The 14193-nt window shown below is 37.5% G+C and overlaps 1 protein-coding gene across 7 annotated transcripts in view; it reads right to left on the reverse strand.

Annotated features, from left to right (window-relative positions):
* The window catches only part of ZFYVE9 (zinc finger FYVE-type containing 9), a 227644-nt gene that overhangs the window by 25907 nt on the left and 187544 nt on the right, over positions 1-14193 (reverse strand). For all 7 annotated transcript variants that reach the window (XM_027108554.1, XM_027108556.1, XM_027108551.1 and 4 more), the window contains one exon: positions 9146-9250. In XM_027108554.1, the coding sequence (XP_026964355.1) occupies positions 9146-9250 (105 nt within the window). The remainder of the gene's footprint in view (positions 1-9145; positions 9251-14193) is intronic.

Raw genomic sequence — 14193 nt, forward strand, 5'->3', positions numbered from 1 at the left:
GCAGTTCTATCTTTACTTTTTTGAGGAATCTCCATAATATTCTCCATAGTAGCTGTACCAATTTACATTCCCACTAACAGTGTACTAGGATCCCCCTTTCTCCACAGCTTTGCCAACGTTTGTTATTTATAGGCTTTTTTAAAAATTAATATTTATTGGAGTATAGCTGCTTATAGACATTTTGATGATAGCCATTCTGACAAGTGTGAGTTGCTATCTCACTGGGGTTTTGATTTGCATTTCTCTGATGATTAGAAATGTTGAGAAACTTTTCATGTGCCTTTGGCCATGTGCATATTTTCTTTGACACAATGTCTATTTATGTCTTCTTACCTTTTTTTTTTGGCCATGCCGTGCAGCTTGCAGAATCTTAGTTCCCCGATCAAGGATCAAACCTGGGCCCCGGCAGTGAGAGCACTGACTCCTAACCACTGGACTGCCAGGGAATTCCCTTCTGACCATTTTTAAATCAGGTTGGTTGTTTTTTTGATATTGAGTTGTGTGAACTATGTATATAGTTTGGACATTAACCCCTTATCGGTCATATCATTTGCAAATATTTTCTCCTATTCAAGAGGTTGTGTTTTCATGTTGTTGATGGTTTCCTTTGGTGTAAAAAAAAATTTTACATTTAATTAGGTCCCATTTATTTATTTTTGCTTTTATTTCTTTTGCCTTAGGAGACAGATCTAAGAAAATCTTCCTACACTTTATGTCAACAATTTTCATTTCAGTTATAGTACTCTTCAGTTCTGACTGGTTCTTTTAAATATTTTCTAGTTCCTTGTTAAAATTCTTACTGTGTTCATCTATTATTTTCCCTAATTCAGTTAGCATTCTTATTACTAATGCTTTGAACTCTTGATCTGGTAAATTATTTGTTTCATTAGTTATTTTTTCAGGAGTTTTCTCTCGTTCTTTCAAATGAAACAAATTCCTCTGTCTTCTCATTTTGCTTAACTTTCTCTGTGTCTATGAAATTAGGTGGCACAGTTATCTATTCTGGTCTTGAAGGGCTGTCCTTGTATGAGTGTCCTTATACAGTGCACGTGCCGACTGGCTTTGGTAGGAGTGCTGCATCTGACACAAGCACAAACCGTCTCTTCCCCCAGGCTGTGCTGGAAGCTATCACCCTGGTACAAAGTGGGGTTGGAGGTGGAGTGGCTAGGAAGAGAGCCAGGTGTGGGCTGGGGCTTCTCCTCTGCTCGGTGGCCATCAACACCCTATTTGGGGTACAGTGAGGCCCCAGGTTGCTGGAGCAGAATCCCTGAGGGTCAGGTCCAAGCTGTCTCAGTTCCCTCTAAGTGTGTGATCTCCCACTCCCAGCACCAGTTCCCTTGCTCCGGAGGGGAGCAGTACTAGAGCAAGAAGGGCTGAAGTGGGTGCTCAGCATGGGTTGCAATGCGGGCTATGGTAGTCCTGGTCCCAGTCAGAGTCCTAGAGTGCTTCAGATGCACTGCCTCCATAAACACCAGCAATGGCTGCCCCTACCCCACTCAGATGCCCTTCTGGGTCCACGTTGGCTCTGTCCTTCACAACCATGCACTCCCCTTGGCTGCAGCAGCCCTTGCCCTAGTGTGGAACTGTGTCATGGAGCAACTGGGGATGGAAAGGGCACTCAGCTCAGGCTGGGGTGCATGCTGCAGTGGTTATGGGAAACCAGCCAGAGTTCTATGCAGCTTTAATCTCCTTCCTCCACCTTTTTTCAGGAGTAGCAAGTGTTTGCATGCACTTCATAATCAGAGTCTTACAGCCCTCCTGTTAGTCCCACTGGTTTTCAAACCAGTTAAGGTGCTCATCTTCTCAGTGTCAGACCTCAAGGCTAGGGTGCCCAATATGTGGCCTGAACAGCTCTCTCCCCAGGGAGGATCTCTGAGCCTATGTAATCCCCCTCCTTTTCTGTGTCTCCTTCTAGGGACACAGGTTGACCTGATCACTTCTCTTCCCTTCCTACCCGATTTTGTGCATCTGTCTTAGAGCCTTGGTTGTACAAGAATCTTTAGGCCGGTTTCCAGTTAGTTTTCAGTGAGAACTGCTCCACATGTTGATGCATTGGTGATGTGTTTGTTGGGGGGGATGGGCAGTGAGCTCCATGTCCTCCTACTCTACCACCTTTCTTGTACCCTGTGTGTTTTCACTATTTATCTAATCAATCTGATTAGAAATTTGATTTTATTGATCTCAAGAACTTTTAGTTTCATTTTTTAAATTGTTTCTCTGCCTTCTTTTTTTTCTTTCTTTTTTTTTTTTTTTTTTTTGCGGTACGCGGGCCTCTCACCACTGCGGCCTCTCCCGTTGAGGAGCACAGGCTCCGGACACGCAGGCTCAGCGGCCGTGGCCCACGGGCCCAGCCGCTCCACAGCATGTGGGATCCTCCCAGACCAGGGCACGAACCTGCGTCCCCTGAATCGGCAGGCGGACCCTCAACCACTGCGCCACCAGGGAAGCCCTCTGCCTTCTATTTTGTGAACTGCTGGTCTTTGTTATTTCCTTTCTTCTGTTTGCTTTGTGTTTCATTTGCTCTTCTTTTTCTAATTTCCTAAGGTAGAAGAGTAGGTCAATGATTTGAGATGTCTTTTTTCTCTAATATAGAAGTTTAATGCTATCAATTTCTTTTTAATCACCGCTTTAGCTGCATCCCACAAATTCTGATATGCCACGTTTTCATTTTCAGTCAGCTCAAAATATTTTCTAATTTTTCTTTAGGTTTCTTCTTTGACCCATTGGTTATTGAGAAGTGTGTATTTTATTCAAGTTTTCTATATCCTTGATGATTTTCTGTCTACTTCTTCTATCAATTATTGATACAGGGGGTTACTGAAATCTCATAATATACTTGTGACTTCATCCTTGTAGTTCTATTTATCTATATTTGTCCTTATAGTTCTAATAGTTCTTGCTTCATGCATTTTGAAGCACTGTTATTAGATGCACAAATGTTTAGGATTGTTGTACCCTTTTGATGAATTGATCCCTTTATAGTTATGAAATGTGTCTCCTTATCCCTGGTAATATTGTTTATTCTGAAATACATTTTGATATTACTCTATCCACTCAAGCTTTCTTTTGATTAGTATTACTGTAGTATATCTTTTCCCATCCATTTACTTTTAAACTATCTGTATCCTCATATTCCAAGTGGTTTTCTTATTCACAGCATATAGCTGAATCTTTCTTGTTTATCAGTCTAACAATTTCCCCTTTTTAATTGAGGGTGCTTAGGTCATTTATAGTTAATGTGATTATTGATATGGCTGGATTTAAATCTAGCATCTTGCCACTTATATCCTATTTGTTATATCTCCTCTTTGTTCTCCTTTTCTTCTTCTTCAGCCTTCTTTATATAATTCCAGTTTCTTTTTGTTGGCTTATTAGCTATACCTCTCCATTTAAATTTTTCTAGTGGTTGCTTTTAGATTTTTATTCTACATCTTTACTTATCAATCTACTTTCAAGTAATATTATGCCACATCCCATGTCATATAGAAACTTTACATCTGTATACTTCTATTTCCCCTTTCCTGGAAATACCCTTTGTTTCTACGTACGTTATAAACTCCACAAAACACTGTTGTTAGTTTTGCTTTAAACAATTATCTTTTAAAGAGTTTTTATGTTTACCTATATATTTAATCATTTCCGCTGCTCTTCATTACTTTGTGTGGTTCCAGATTTCCATTATTTGGTATTCTCCATGAAGGACTTCCTTTAACATTTCTTGTGGAATAGGTGGCTGGTAATACATTCTTTTAGCTCTTATATTTCTGAAAAAGCATTTTGCTTTGCATTTTTGAAACATATTTTTACTGGGTATAAAATATAGGTTAACAGTTATCTATTTCAGTATACTTTAAAGATTTTGTACACTGTCTTGCGGATTGAACTGTTTTGATGAGAAGTCTGCTGTCATTCTTATACTCATTCCTCAGTATACAATGTGGATTTTTTTCTCTCGCTGCTTTTAAGATTCTTCTCTTTACCTCTGGGGTTAAGCAATTTGATTATGATGATTATAATGTTCCTTAATGTAGTTTTCATCCTGTTTCCTGCAGCTGGAGTTCATTGAGCTTTTTGAATCTATGTGATTATACTTCTCATTAAATTTATAAATTTTTTTTTTTTTTTTTTTTTGCAGTACACAGGCCTCTCACTGCCACAGCCCCACCCATTGTGGAGTGCAGGCTCTGGACGCGCAGGCTCAGTGGCCATAGCTCACGGGTCTAGCTGCTCCGCCGCATGTGGGATCTTCCTGGACTGGGGCACGAACCCGTGTCCCCTGCATTGGCAGGTGGACTCTCAATCACTGCACCACCAGGGAAGCCCCTAAATTTATAAAATTTTTGATCACTGATTCTTCAAATATCTTTTCTGTCAACCCACTTCTCTCCTTTGGAGACTTCAATTACAGAGTTAGGCCATCCAACACTTCCCGCATCTCAATCATGTGCTGTTCATTTAATTTTTCAGCCTTTTCTCTTTGTGTTTCGTTTTGGGTAGTTCTATTGCTGTTTAAAGTTTATTAAATTTTTTCAGCAGTGTCTGATCTGCCATTAATCTCATCCAATGTATTTTTCATCTCATTGTCATTTTTGCTTCTTGAAGCTTGATTTGGGTCTTTTTTATATTTTCTGTGTCTCTCCTTAACAGGTATGTGCCTTGATCTTGTTGAAGCTTTATTTTAAGCTTGTTAGGTAGGATCAGAGCAGCCCAAATTTATGGATAACTTCGATCCTTAGGAATTATTTGTCCCTTTCTTACTCTAGCTCATAAGAATACAAATTATTCCTGGACCTCTGAGAACTGTTCTCCCTGCTCCTTTCCAGTGTTTTTCTCACATACATGCACTGATTAGTAATCAGCTGAAGACACAATAGGAACCTCCTGCAGATCTCCAGAGTTCTTTTATTTCCATAATCTGTCTTGTAAATTCTAGCCATCATGCCCTCCCTACACTGTCTTCAATGCAGGGAGACCTCTAGGCTCAGTTTAGGATCCCCCCCTAACTGCTCTATGGCCTGGAAACTCCAGACAGTAAAGTAGGGTAATCACAGGGCTCACCTTCTCTGCCCCATTGTCCTTTGTATTTTCCCCCCACATATTTTGTCTTGATGTTTAGCTATTTACAGTGGACTGCTATGTTAGTGTGCTAGTGCTGCTATAAGAAAGTACTGCAAACTGGTGGCTTAAACAATAGAAATTTATTGTCTCACAATTCTGGAGGCTAGAAGTCCAAAATTAAGATGTCAGCAGAGCTGGTTCCATTTGAGGGCTGTAAAAGGAAAGATTTGTTCCAGACCTCTCTCCTTGACTTGCAGAGTCAAGGACTTGACCTGACTTCCATCTTCTCCCTATGTCTCTTCATATCACCTTCTCTTTATGCATATCTATGTCCAAATTTCCCCTTCTTGTAAGTCATACTGGATTAGGGCTTTACCTCTGTAAAGACCCTATAGTCAGCCCTACAATCAGATGTAATCATTAAACTGATGTCTATGAAAATCGGTTTAGTATAGTGTTTAAGAGTAGAATTAGAGTGTCTGGGTTTGGAATTAGAGTGTCTGGGTTTGATTCTAGCTCCAACACTTGCTCGCTCTGTGCCTTAATTTCCTCATCTGTAAAAAGGTAATTACCCTACTCATTTCACAGAAATAGTGTGAAGATACATAGATGCTTAGAATAGTACCTGATATATAATATACCCTAAATAGATGTTAGTTAACACAATGATCAAAATAATCTCATCATAAGAACATGAGTAGCGTTACCTAGACCAACAGAGATCTTGCATGGCCTTGATGAAGGAGATAAAAAAATTTATATACAATGACTACTTCATTTATTAAAATTACTACTTCAGAAATATTATCTTCTAGCTTTCTAAGCTTAAAGTCTTTCCTTATATGGAAAAAAATGTTGCCTGCCATTTCAGTAAACAAAGAATGTTGCCTGCCATTCTGGTAAACAACAAATGTTGCCTATCATCAAGTCATCAGCCACTGCACCTGCCACCAACAGTGCACCCTTAGGGTAAATCAGGATGGAGAAAAACAGGATACTGGCCCTAGAGAGTTAAGATGCCCGTCTGAGGAATAATTTCAGTGAGCCCTGACTCTTGCATTTTCCCATAAATAGAAAAGCACTAAAATCATTAACTTGAGATGTCTGGTTTTTTTTATGATTAGCAGTACTCTTCTGATGTTCAACTACATGTTTTGTTTTGTTTTTTCCCAGCAAAAACTCCTATATATCCTGGCTCCTCCCTTACCTCTTTGGAACAGCTCCTCAGAGCTATCTGAGAGGCTGTATCCTGGGCTATAGTCCTCAATAAGGCCACTGTATAAAACATAATTCTCAACTTTTACGCTGTGCTTTTCTTTTTTTTTTTCAGTTGACACTTAGAGGCCTCCTCTCTCCACATTTTACATATAGCTGCCAAAACTCAGTTTTCTAAAATTCTACTTTGGTTAATTCACTTTTCTGCTTTAGAACCTGTAAAATCTCTACAAATTATCATATTAGAGTCTAGACTCCTTTGTGTGGTTTCTGAAAACCTCTGAATATCCAGCAGTCTCTTTGTACAACTTCATTTCCCAGTCGCCTTTAGCCTCTTCTTCACTAGGCACGTTGATATCTCCCATCCTCCCTACCAGACATGCCCATTCCTGGTGCTTTCCTGCCTTTTGTTTAGGCTGGTATCTATCCCTCTTTTCACTTATTTTCCACCCTTCACTTTATAGTGCCTATACATCCTTCACTGTCCATTTCAAATCTTTCCTTCATTTACATTTACATGAATGTTTATAAACATCTACATGGAATGTGCTGCTCTGGCTGTTAGGGATTCAGGCTCATTTAGACATAAAGCAAATTCCTGACTGCTTCATTTATCAGAGCTCTCCCTTCTTTGAATCTTTAATAAACTTCCGATAAGTTTCAGCACTTATTTCCATATTACTTTATCTTTTAGTTATTTTTATATTATTTATATATCTGTATTTTGTTTTTACATTTTATGTTGTTTATATTTTATTTCTGTTTCATTCAATATATATTTCTTGTGCAATTACTCTATACTAGATAGACTGTTAATGATACAGTGGTAAACAAGACAGACACAGTCCCTCATGGAACTAAAAGTCTAGTAGAGAAAACAGACACTGAATAAGGAATTACAAATATAGTGAGTATTACATATAGAATGTGTGTTATTAAATGAAAGCCTATCTGAAATAAATATGTGGAAAAATGAAAGCCTATCTGAGAAAATGCCATTTAAACTGAAACCTGAAAATTGAGTATGGGTTATGCAAATGAAGAGTAGGGGAAGTGCAACAATTAGAAAATAGCTTGTGCAAAGGCTATAAACAAAAGAAAACATAGTTCAGGGAGTGATAAGAAAAACTAAAGGTACAAATAAAGAAAAATGAATGAGAGGAAAAGTGGACTATTGTGGTGATTAAATGAAATAATGTATAAGAAATTACTTTTTCAACTATTAGACACAAGACAATTCAACTGTCCAACATCATGAGAAATAAAATTACACTGAGTTAAAACAAAAATTGAATTAGAAGGGAAGTCAGTCTGCTAAATCAAGTAAGAAAAATAAGTGATATATAATTGGTAAACTTTATTGAAAATTAAATGTAATAAATGACAAGAAATATAGTTACTGTTTTTGAATAAAGATTTCTGAACCTGCACAACCATAAACCTAGGAGGCAGAATTCAGATAAAGACAGATAATATGAATGGCAGTTGTCATGAATGTCCTCAGTCAAGTACTGAAATAATTATGGGGGCCTCAAAGCTTTTACAAATATACTTGTATAAACAGATCTAATTACCAAACACAAAGTACCATCTTGTAAACATCAAGGATAGCAATGTATGTTATCCACTTGGAGCTGACACCTGATCATCTCACTTCTGGCAATAAGCTCCCAGAAGGCAGGCAAAATGTCTGATTCATCTTTGTATCATATCACGGAATATATTTAATAGACGTTTGTGAAATAGATAGTAACATTTCAAATATGGGAAATAAAACAAGTTTTCAAAGCATAGCCTCCTTTAAAAACTATTTAGGGCATAAATTACATAAAAATAGTTCTCTTTAAAGATTTGACTCTAGTTTAGCATGGTTCCAAGGTAGGACTATCTAATAGCTAACTGTATCCCAGGAAAAATTAAGCACACATTCTAACTACTATTTTCTAGTGTCCTGAAAAAAGCCATCAGACAGAAAGCCACAGGGTAAATGTTTTCTTCAAATAGGTCATTCCTACATAATAATACTGAGCCCTGAGCTTAAAAGTCCAGTAAGACATTTCTGTGATTTTAAGTGTATATCAAGTATAAAATGTTTATTGAATGTACAAATGAGTAAGTGAATAAATGGCTGAATGAGAAAGGAAAAAAGAAAGGAAGAAAAGGAAAAAAGAGAAGGAGGGAAGAAGTTATTTTATACCAAGATATGGTGGAAGAAGTAACTGTGGAGTTATCACCCTGTCTAATAAAACAACAAATTTTAACATTATATCAAACTAATTTTTAGATTTTCTGTTTTAAATCACAATGATTACTATCCAACACTTTAGAACCCATTTTAAGAAATTTTTAAATTCAAGTACTACTTCACATGGCAAATAGGCAAGAACAGTTATTACATAATTCTGTTATGTGTAGTATGCACAATTTCATTTTAGTTACAAAATACAGCTTAATTCAAAATGCAAACATTTGCTTTCAAAAACTTATTTAAAAATAATTTTGGGACTTATAGGTGAGCTATGATTAAACATTAAGTATAGTTAAAAGTAACATATACTTATAGAAAGAGGGAAAAATAAAAGATCCCACCACTAATAAATATTATAAAGTTAATTTTATACCTCAAAAAGCAAATCTGTCACTGACTGTCAGCATCAAAAGGTCAAAACACAACACATGACACAAGCAAAGACTACATAAATCACGAATTTAACATTTTGTCTTTCTGTTATGGAATTCCCTATCACTGATCTAAGTCATATAATATTATGAACTGATTTCACTGTCGATTAACTAAAACTTTACATGTAATCATGTATTTCTCATCTTCATTTATGATATTCAATTATGAAAAATTCATGGGAAATCTTACCTCATTGTATCTGTTGCTGGGAATTTTGATGCTGGTTTTCCGAACTTCCATATCAACCACCAAACCTTGAACTACTGGCAATGTATACTGGTAATTTCTAAAGTCCTGGGCAAAACCAGATTGAAGTGGAAGAAAGAATTCATCAATGGCAGGATTTAATTTATAGTTATAAAATGAGCATAAATAAAAAGAATGTCAAAATTAAAAGATCTCATTCATTTAAATAATAAGAAAATGTATAATGAAAGCCCCATTGTGTATATTCTACTCTCTGATTAGTCTGTAAACTCTTACAAAGAAGCAGACTAAAAAGTTTCACATACCCTTTATATACAATATTAAACAAATATTTGAATGTTTATCCCTGCTTTGTCACCACCTAACATTTTCTGTATTTATTTAACTATCTCCTCCCTCTAAGGTAAGCTCCAATAGGGTGAGGATGCTCACTTGTTTTGTTCTTGTTACATCCCAAATGCCTGGAACATCCTGGGGACTAAATGAATACCTGTAGAGTAAAACATGCACGCATATATACTCCACATCTAATGTGGCTGAAGCAAAATGAGCAAGAATGGTAGGAGTTGAGATCAAAGTGATAGCACGCAGCTAGATTTCATAGGGTCTGGCAGGTCACCACAAGGACCTTTGCCTTAACTTTGAGAAGGCTTTTGACCTATTTTGACGGATCTCTCTGACTTTCTCTGTAAAGAATAGATGGAAGGGAACAAGAATAGAAGAAAGGATATCAGATAAGCATAATAAAAATAATCCAGGCAAAAGACAGTGATAACTTGAACCAAGATGTGAACAGTTCAAAAGATGGTGAGAAGTTATCAAACTCTAAATATATCTTGAAGGGAAAAAGGACAATATTTGCCCTTAGGTTGGATCTGGAATGTGAAAAAAAAAAAGAGATGACTCTGAATTTCATGGCCTGGGCAAGTTGAAGACAGGAACTGCCATTTACTGAGATGTAGAATATGATAGGAAGGGGAAGTCAGAAGACTGCAGGAGAAGAACCAAGAAAGAACGGTGTCCTGGAGGCTAAGAAAAGAAAACGTGTAGATATTAGTAAGTTGCTGGATGGAACTGTGTGAAAATTATCTTCTGATTGCTTCTATTCACTCAGGGAAATTGGGCTAAGCCATCAGCTGAAACTGAGGAAAGGAGAGGAGGCACTGGAAATTTGAGAAGAGATCACATGCAAATAGTCATCTAGGGAAGTAGGAATGTATTATGGACCAGGAAGGATTGCCAGGTAGGTCCAAGAGCTTCCTTAATGGTATTGGTCATGAATCTAAAATGAGACCGGTGAGTATGCTACTCTTTTTGTCTTCACTCATATTTAAGCTTGGATGTAAGTTAAGAATGAAGGAAGAATTAGATCCAACCAGGTATAATCAACTGACTTTTGATAAAGGTGCAAAGGCAAGTAAATGACAAATGATACTGAAATGACTGGACATACAAGTGGGAAAAAAAAAGAACTTCAAACAATGCCTAACAATCATAAAGATTAACTAAAAATGGATCACTGACCTAAATATAAAACTTAAAACTACAAACTTTTTTTTTTTTTTTTTTTGCGGTACGCAGGCCTCTCCCGTTGCGGAGCACAGGCAATGGACGTGCAGGGTCAGTGGCCATGGCTTATGGGCCTAGCCGCTCCACGGCATGTGGGATCTTCCCGGACCGGGGCATGAACCCATGTCCCCTGCATCGGCAGGTGGACTCTCAACCACTGCGCCACCAGGGAATCCCGAACTACAAACTTTTTAGAAGAAAACATGGAGGAAAATGTTTGTGATATAAGTTTCAGTCAATAAGTTCTTAGATATGATATAAAAAGAACACTCCATAAAAAAATTAATAAACTGGACTTCAACAAAATTAAAAACTTTTGTTCTGTGAAAGACACTGTTAAGAGAATGAAAAGATAAATTACAGACTGGGAGAAAATATTTTTAAATGATACAAATCTACCAAAGGACTTACATTCAGAATAGATGAAATACTCTCAAAACTCAACAATAAGAAAACAACAACCATATTTTTAAAATATGAACAGTTGAAAAAATCTGAACATTCACTAAAGATATAAAGAAGACAAAATAAGCAAATGAAAGATGCTCTAAATCATTCATCACAGGAAATATACAAATTAAAATCAAAAAAATTAAAATCACTAGACTCCTATTAGAATGACAAAAATTAAAAACCAAAAAGGAGAAATAATGAGTACTGGCCAAAAAAAAAGGATCCTTATACCTGATGAATGCAAAATACTGCAGGCATTTTATAAAACAATTTCAGTTCCTTATAATGTTAAACATACAATATGGCTCAACTATCCCACTCCCACAGAAATGAAAACTAAATATTCACACAAAACTTAATACATGGATATTTATAGCAGCTTTATTCCCAGTCGCCAGAAACTAGAAACCCAGATATGCATCAACAGGTGAATGAATAAACTGTAGTTCATACATACAATACAACACTACTCAGCAATAAAAATGAATGACCTATTGATACTGAAGGGTACCAGAATATAGTACCCCTAAATATGCCTCTTGTTAATCAGTCTTTGGCCAGTCTAATTTAGAGGGCCCCAGCTGAAGAACCTGAGATGAGTAGAAGAAAAAGATTTTATTTCCTTCCCAACAATACATATAACAACACAGATTAATCTCAAATGCATTATGATAAGTAAAAGAAGCCAGATTAAGAAGGCTACATGCTGTATAATTTCCATTATAGGACAGTCTGAAAAAACTAAAACTATAGGGACAAAGGTTCAATGGTTGCCAGACATTACAGGTGCACCAGCAAATTTTCTGGTGATGGAACTGTTCTGTATCTTGATTGTGACAGTGGTAGTAACATAACTGTATACACTGTCAAAACTCTTGGAATGTACTCCAAAAAAGGTGGATTTTACCATACATAAATTGAAAAAAATAATTTTAAACAAAGAGGTAGATTTAATCAGGGTTTACATTTTGCCAGGCTACCACAACACAGGGTAAAAGCGATAAAAGAACTAGAATTATGTAAAAAAGTGATTTTAATGATTAAACCATGGAATCTTAACGTAGATAAACAGAAAAGCCGGAGGAGTGAGAAACAGTGAAAAGGTGTTGAAATCAATAGGTTGTAAATCCCAGTAAAATAGGGAGGAAGTGATGATGTAGAGTGAGATGCTTCAGTAGATAATCCAATAAATATTTGTAAAAATGAATTGAGATAGGCCATAAAAACCTTAGGCTGCTGTTGCTTGATTACAGGATAAATATCTCCTTTTCATTCCAAAATAGATTACAATCTGAAAGAAAAACTATCTTGTCAAAAATGTGACTAAAAACTAAAGTTACCAAGGAGGGACAAAGGGATGGGGGTTGGAATAGAAGAATAGAGAGAGAGATCTTATAGATTAAAATATAATTTAAAAAATTTCACTTCTGGCCAAGATGGAGAAAAGGGGACTGGATTTAGCCTTCTGCCTTAAACGACCAAAATTCACACAAAACACATGGAACAATGATCGCCAAGACACCAAATTTCAGACAACGAAGGACAGTGGTCCTTGAGAGACAGGAAACAAACAAGATGAGCTCTATGACTGCCCAGCTTATGCTTTAGGAGAGTTTCCAAGCTCAGATGCAGGAAGCGGGAACCCAGGAAGAGGCTGGCAGACTTCCTGAGTTGAGGAGACAAAACTGAAAATCGAGAAAAAAATCAAGGTAGCTAGAGTTCACAGGACAGAGAGGAGAAAACTGCAGAGAGAGAACTCCAAAGGTTCACACAGGGTCCCATCAGAATAGCAGTGTTCTAATTAGCAAATGTGTGTGAGGAAACTTCTTGAGGCTAGTGAAAGAAAGCCTGAAATGATTATTGGGAGCATATCTGTTACACAGGTCTGAGAATAGTGCCTATTCCCAAAACCCAGATAGAAAAAGCTCATAATTCATGGGCACTGGGTAAAGTATTACTGTATAATAAAGAATTTGGCTGACCTCTGCCCCTGGTTCCTGGGAGGTAACCTCTAAACCCATGGAATTTCCTGAGTGATATGAGTGCCTTTGTTATTCCTGGCACACTCTGAGAGTCTATGTCAGTTTGATGACACTGATGCTAAAAGGATAACTCGGGGTGGCGGCTGGCCATTTCAGAAACATCAACCATGTGATGAGAGGCTGGGGCTCTGAGGCACGTGATATCAGCCTGACTTCTGCCGAGTGCCGAAGCGGGGCTGGAGACTGAGTTCAACCACACAGCTGGTGATTCAATCAATCAGGCCTTGTAGGGAAACTCCAATAAAAACTCAGGACACAGATGCCTAGGAGCTCATTCCATATGTATTGTTACACATCAATGTATGTGGAAAGTGACATGTTCCTGAAGACAAAGAAGCTTCTTGTTTGGGACCCTCCCAGACCTTGCACTACGTGTCTCTTCTATCGGCTGCTCCTGATTTATATCTCCCTTGTTATAATAAAACTGTATCATAAGTACAGTTGACCCCGAATAACATGGGGGTTGGGGCGTCAACCCCTGCAAAGTTGGAAATCCATGTATAATATTACATTCAGCTCTCTGAAGTGCAGTTCTATATCTGTGGATTCAACTAAGCATGGACTGTGTAGTACACATTTATTGAAAAAAATCCACGTATAAGTGGATCTGAGCAGTTCAAGCCTTGTTGTTTAAGGGTTAACTGCATAGTACTTTGCTGAGTTCTATGAATCATTCTAGTAAATTATCAACCCTGACGGGTTAGTGGGATCTCCCACACTTGTATCTAGTTAGTCAGAACCGTGGGAGGTCTGGGGACCCCTGAACTTGCAGCTAGCATCTGAAGTAATGGCAGTCTTGTGAAGGACTGTGCTTTTAATCTGTGAAGTTTGGCTTAATTCCAGATAACACCAAAAGTCATTACAAATATAGCTGAGCTCTGAACAATGTGGGGGTTAGGGGCACTGACGCCCTCTGTGCAGTCAAAAATCCATGTACAGGGCTTCCCTGGTGGCGCAGTGGTTGAG

This window comes from Aethalodelphis obliquidens, unplaced genomic scaffold (genome assembly GCF_003676395.1).
Source record: "Aethalodelphis obliquidens isolate GAN/ISIS:26980383/991018 unplaced genomic scaffold, ASM367639v1 scaffold9, whole genome shotgun sequence".
Taxonomy (NCBI): domain Eukaryota; kingdom Metazoa; phylum Chordata; class Mammalia; order Artiodactyla; family Delphinidae; genus Aethalodelphis; species Aethalodelphis obliquidens.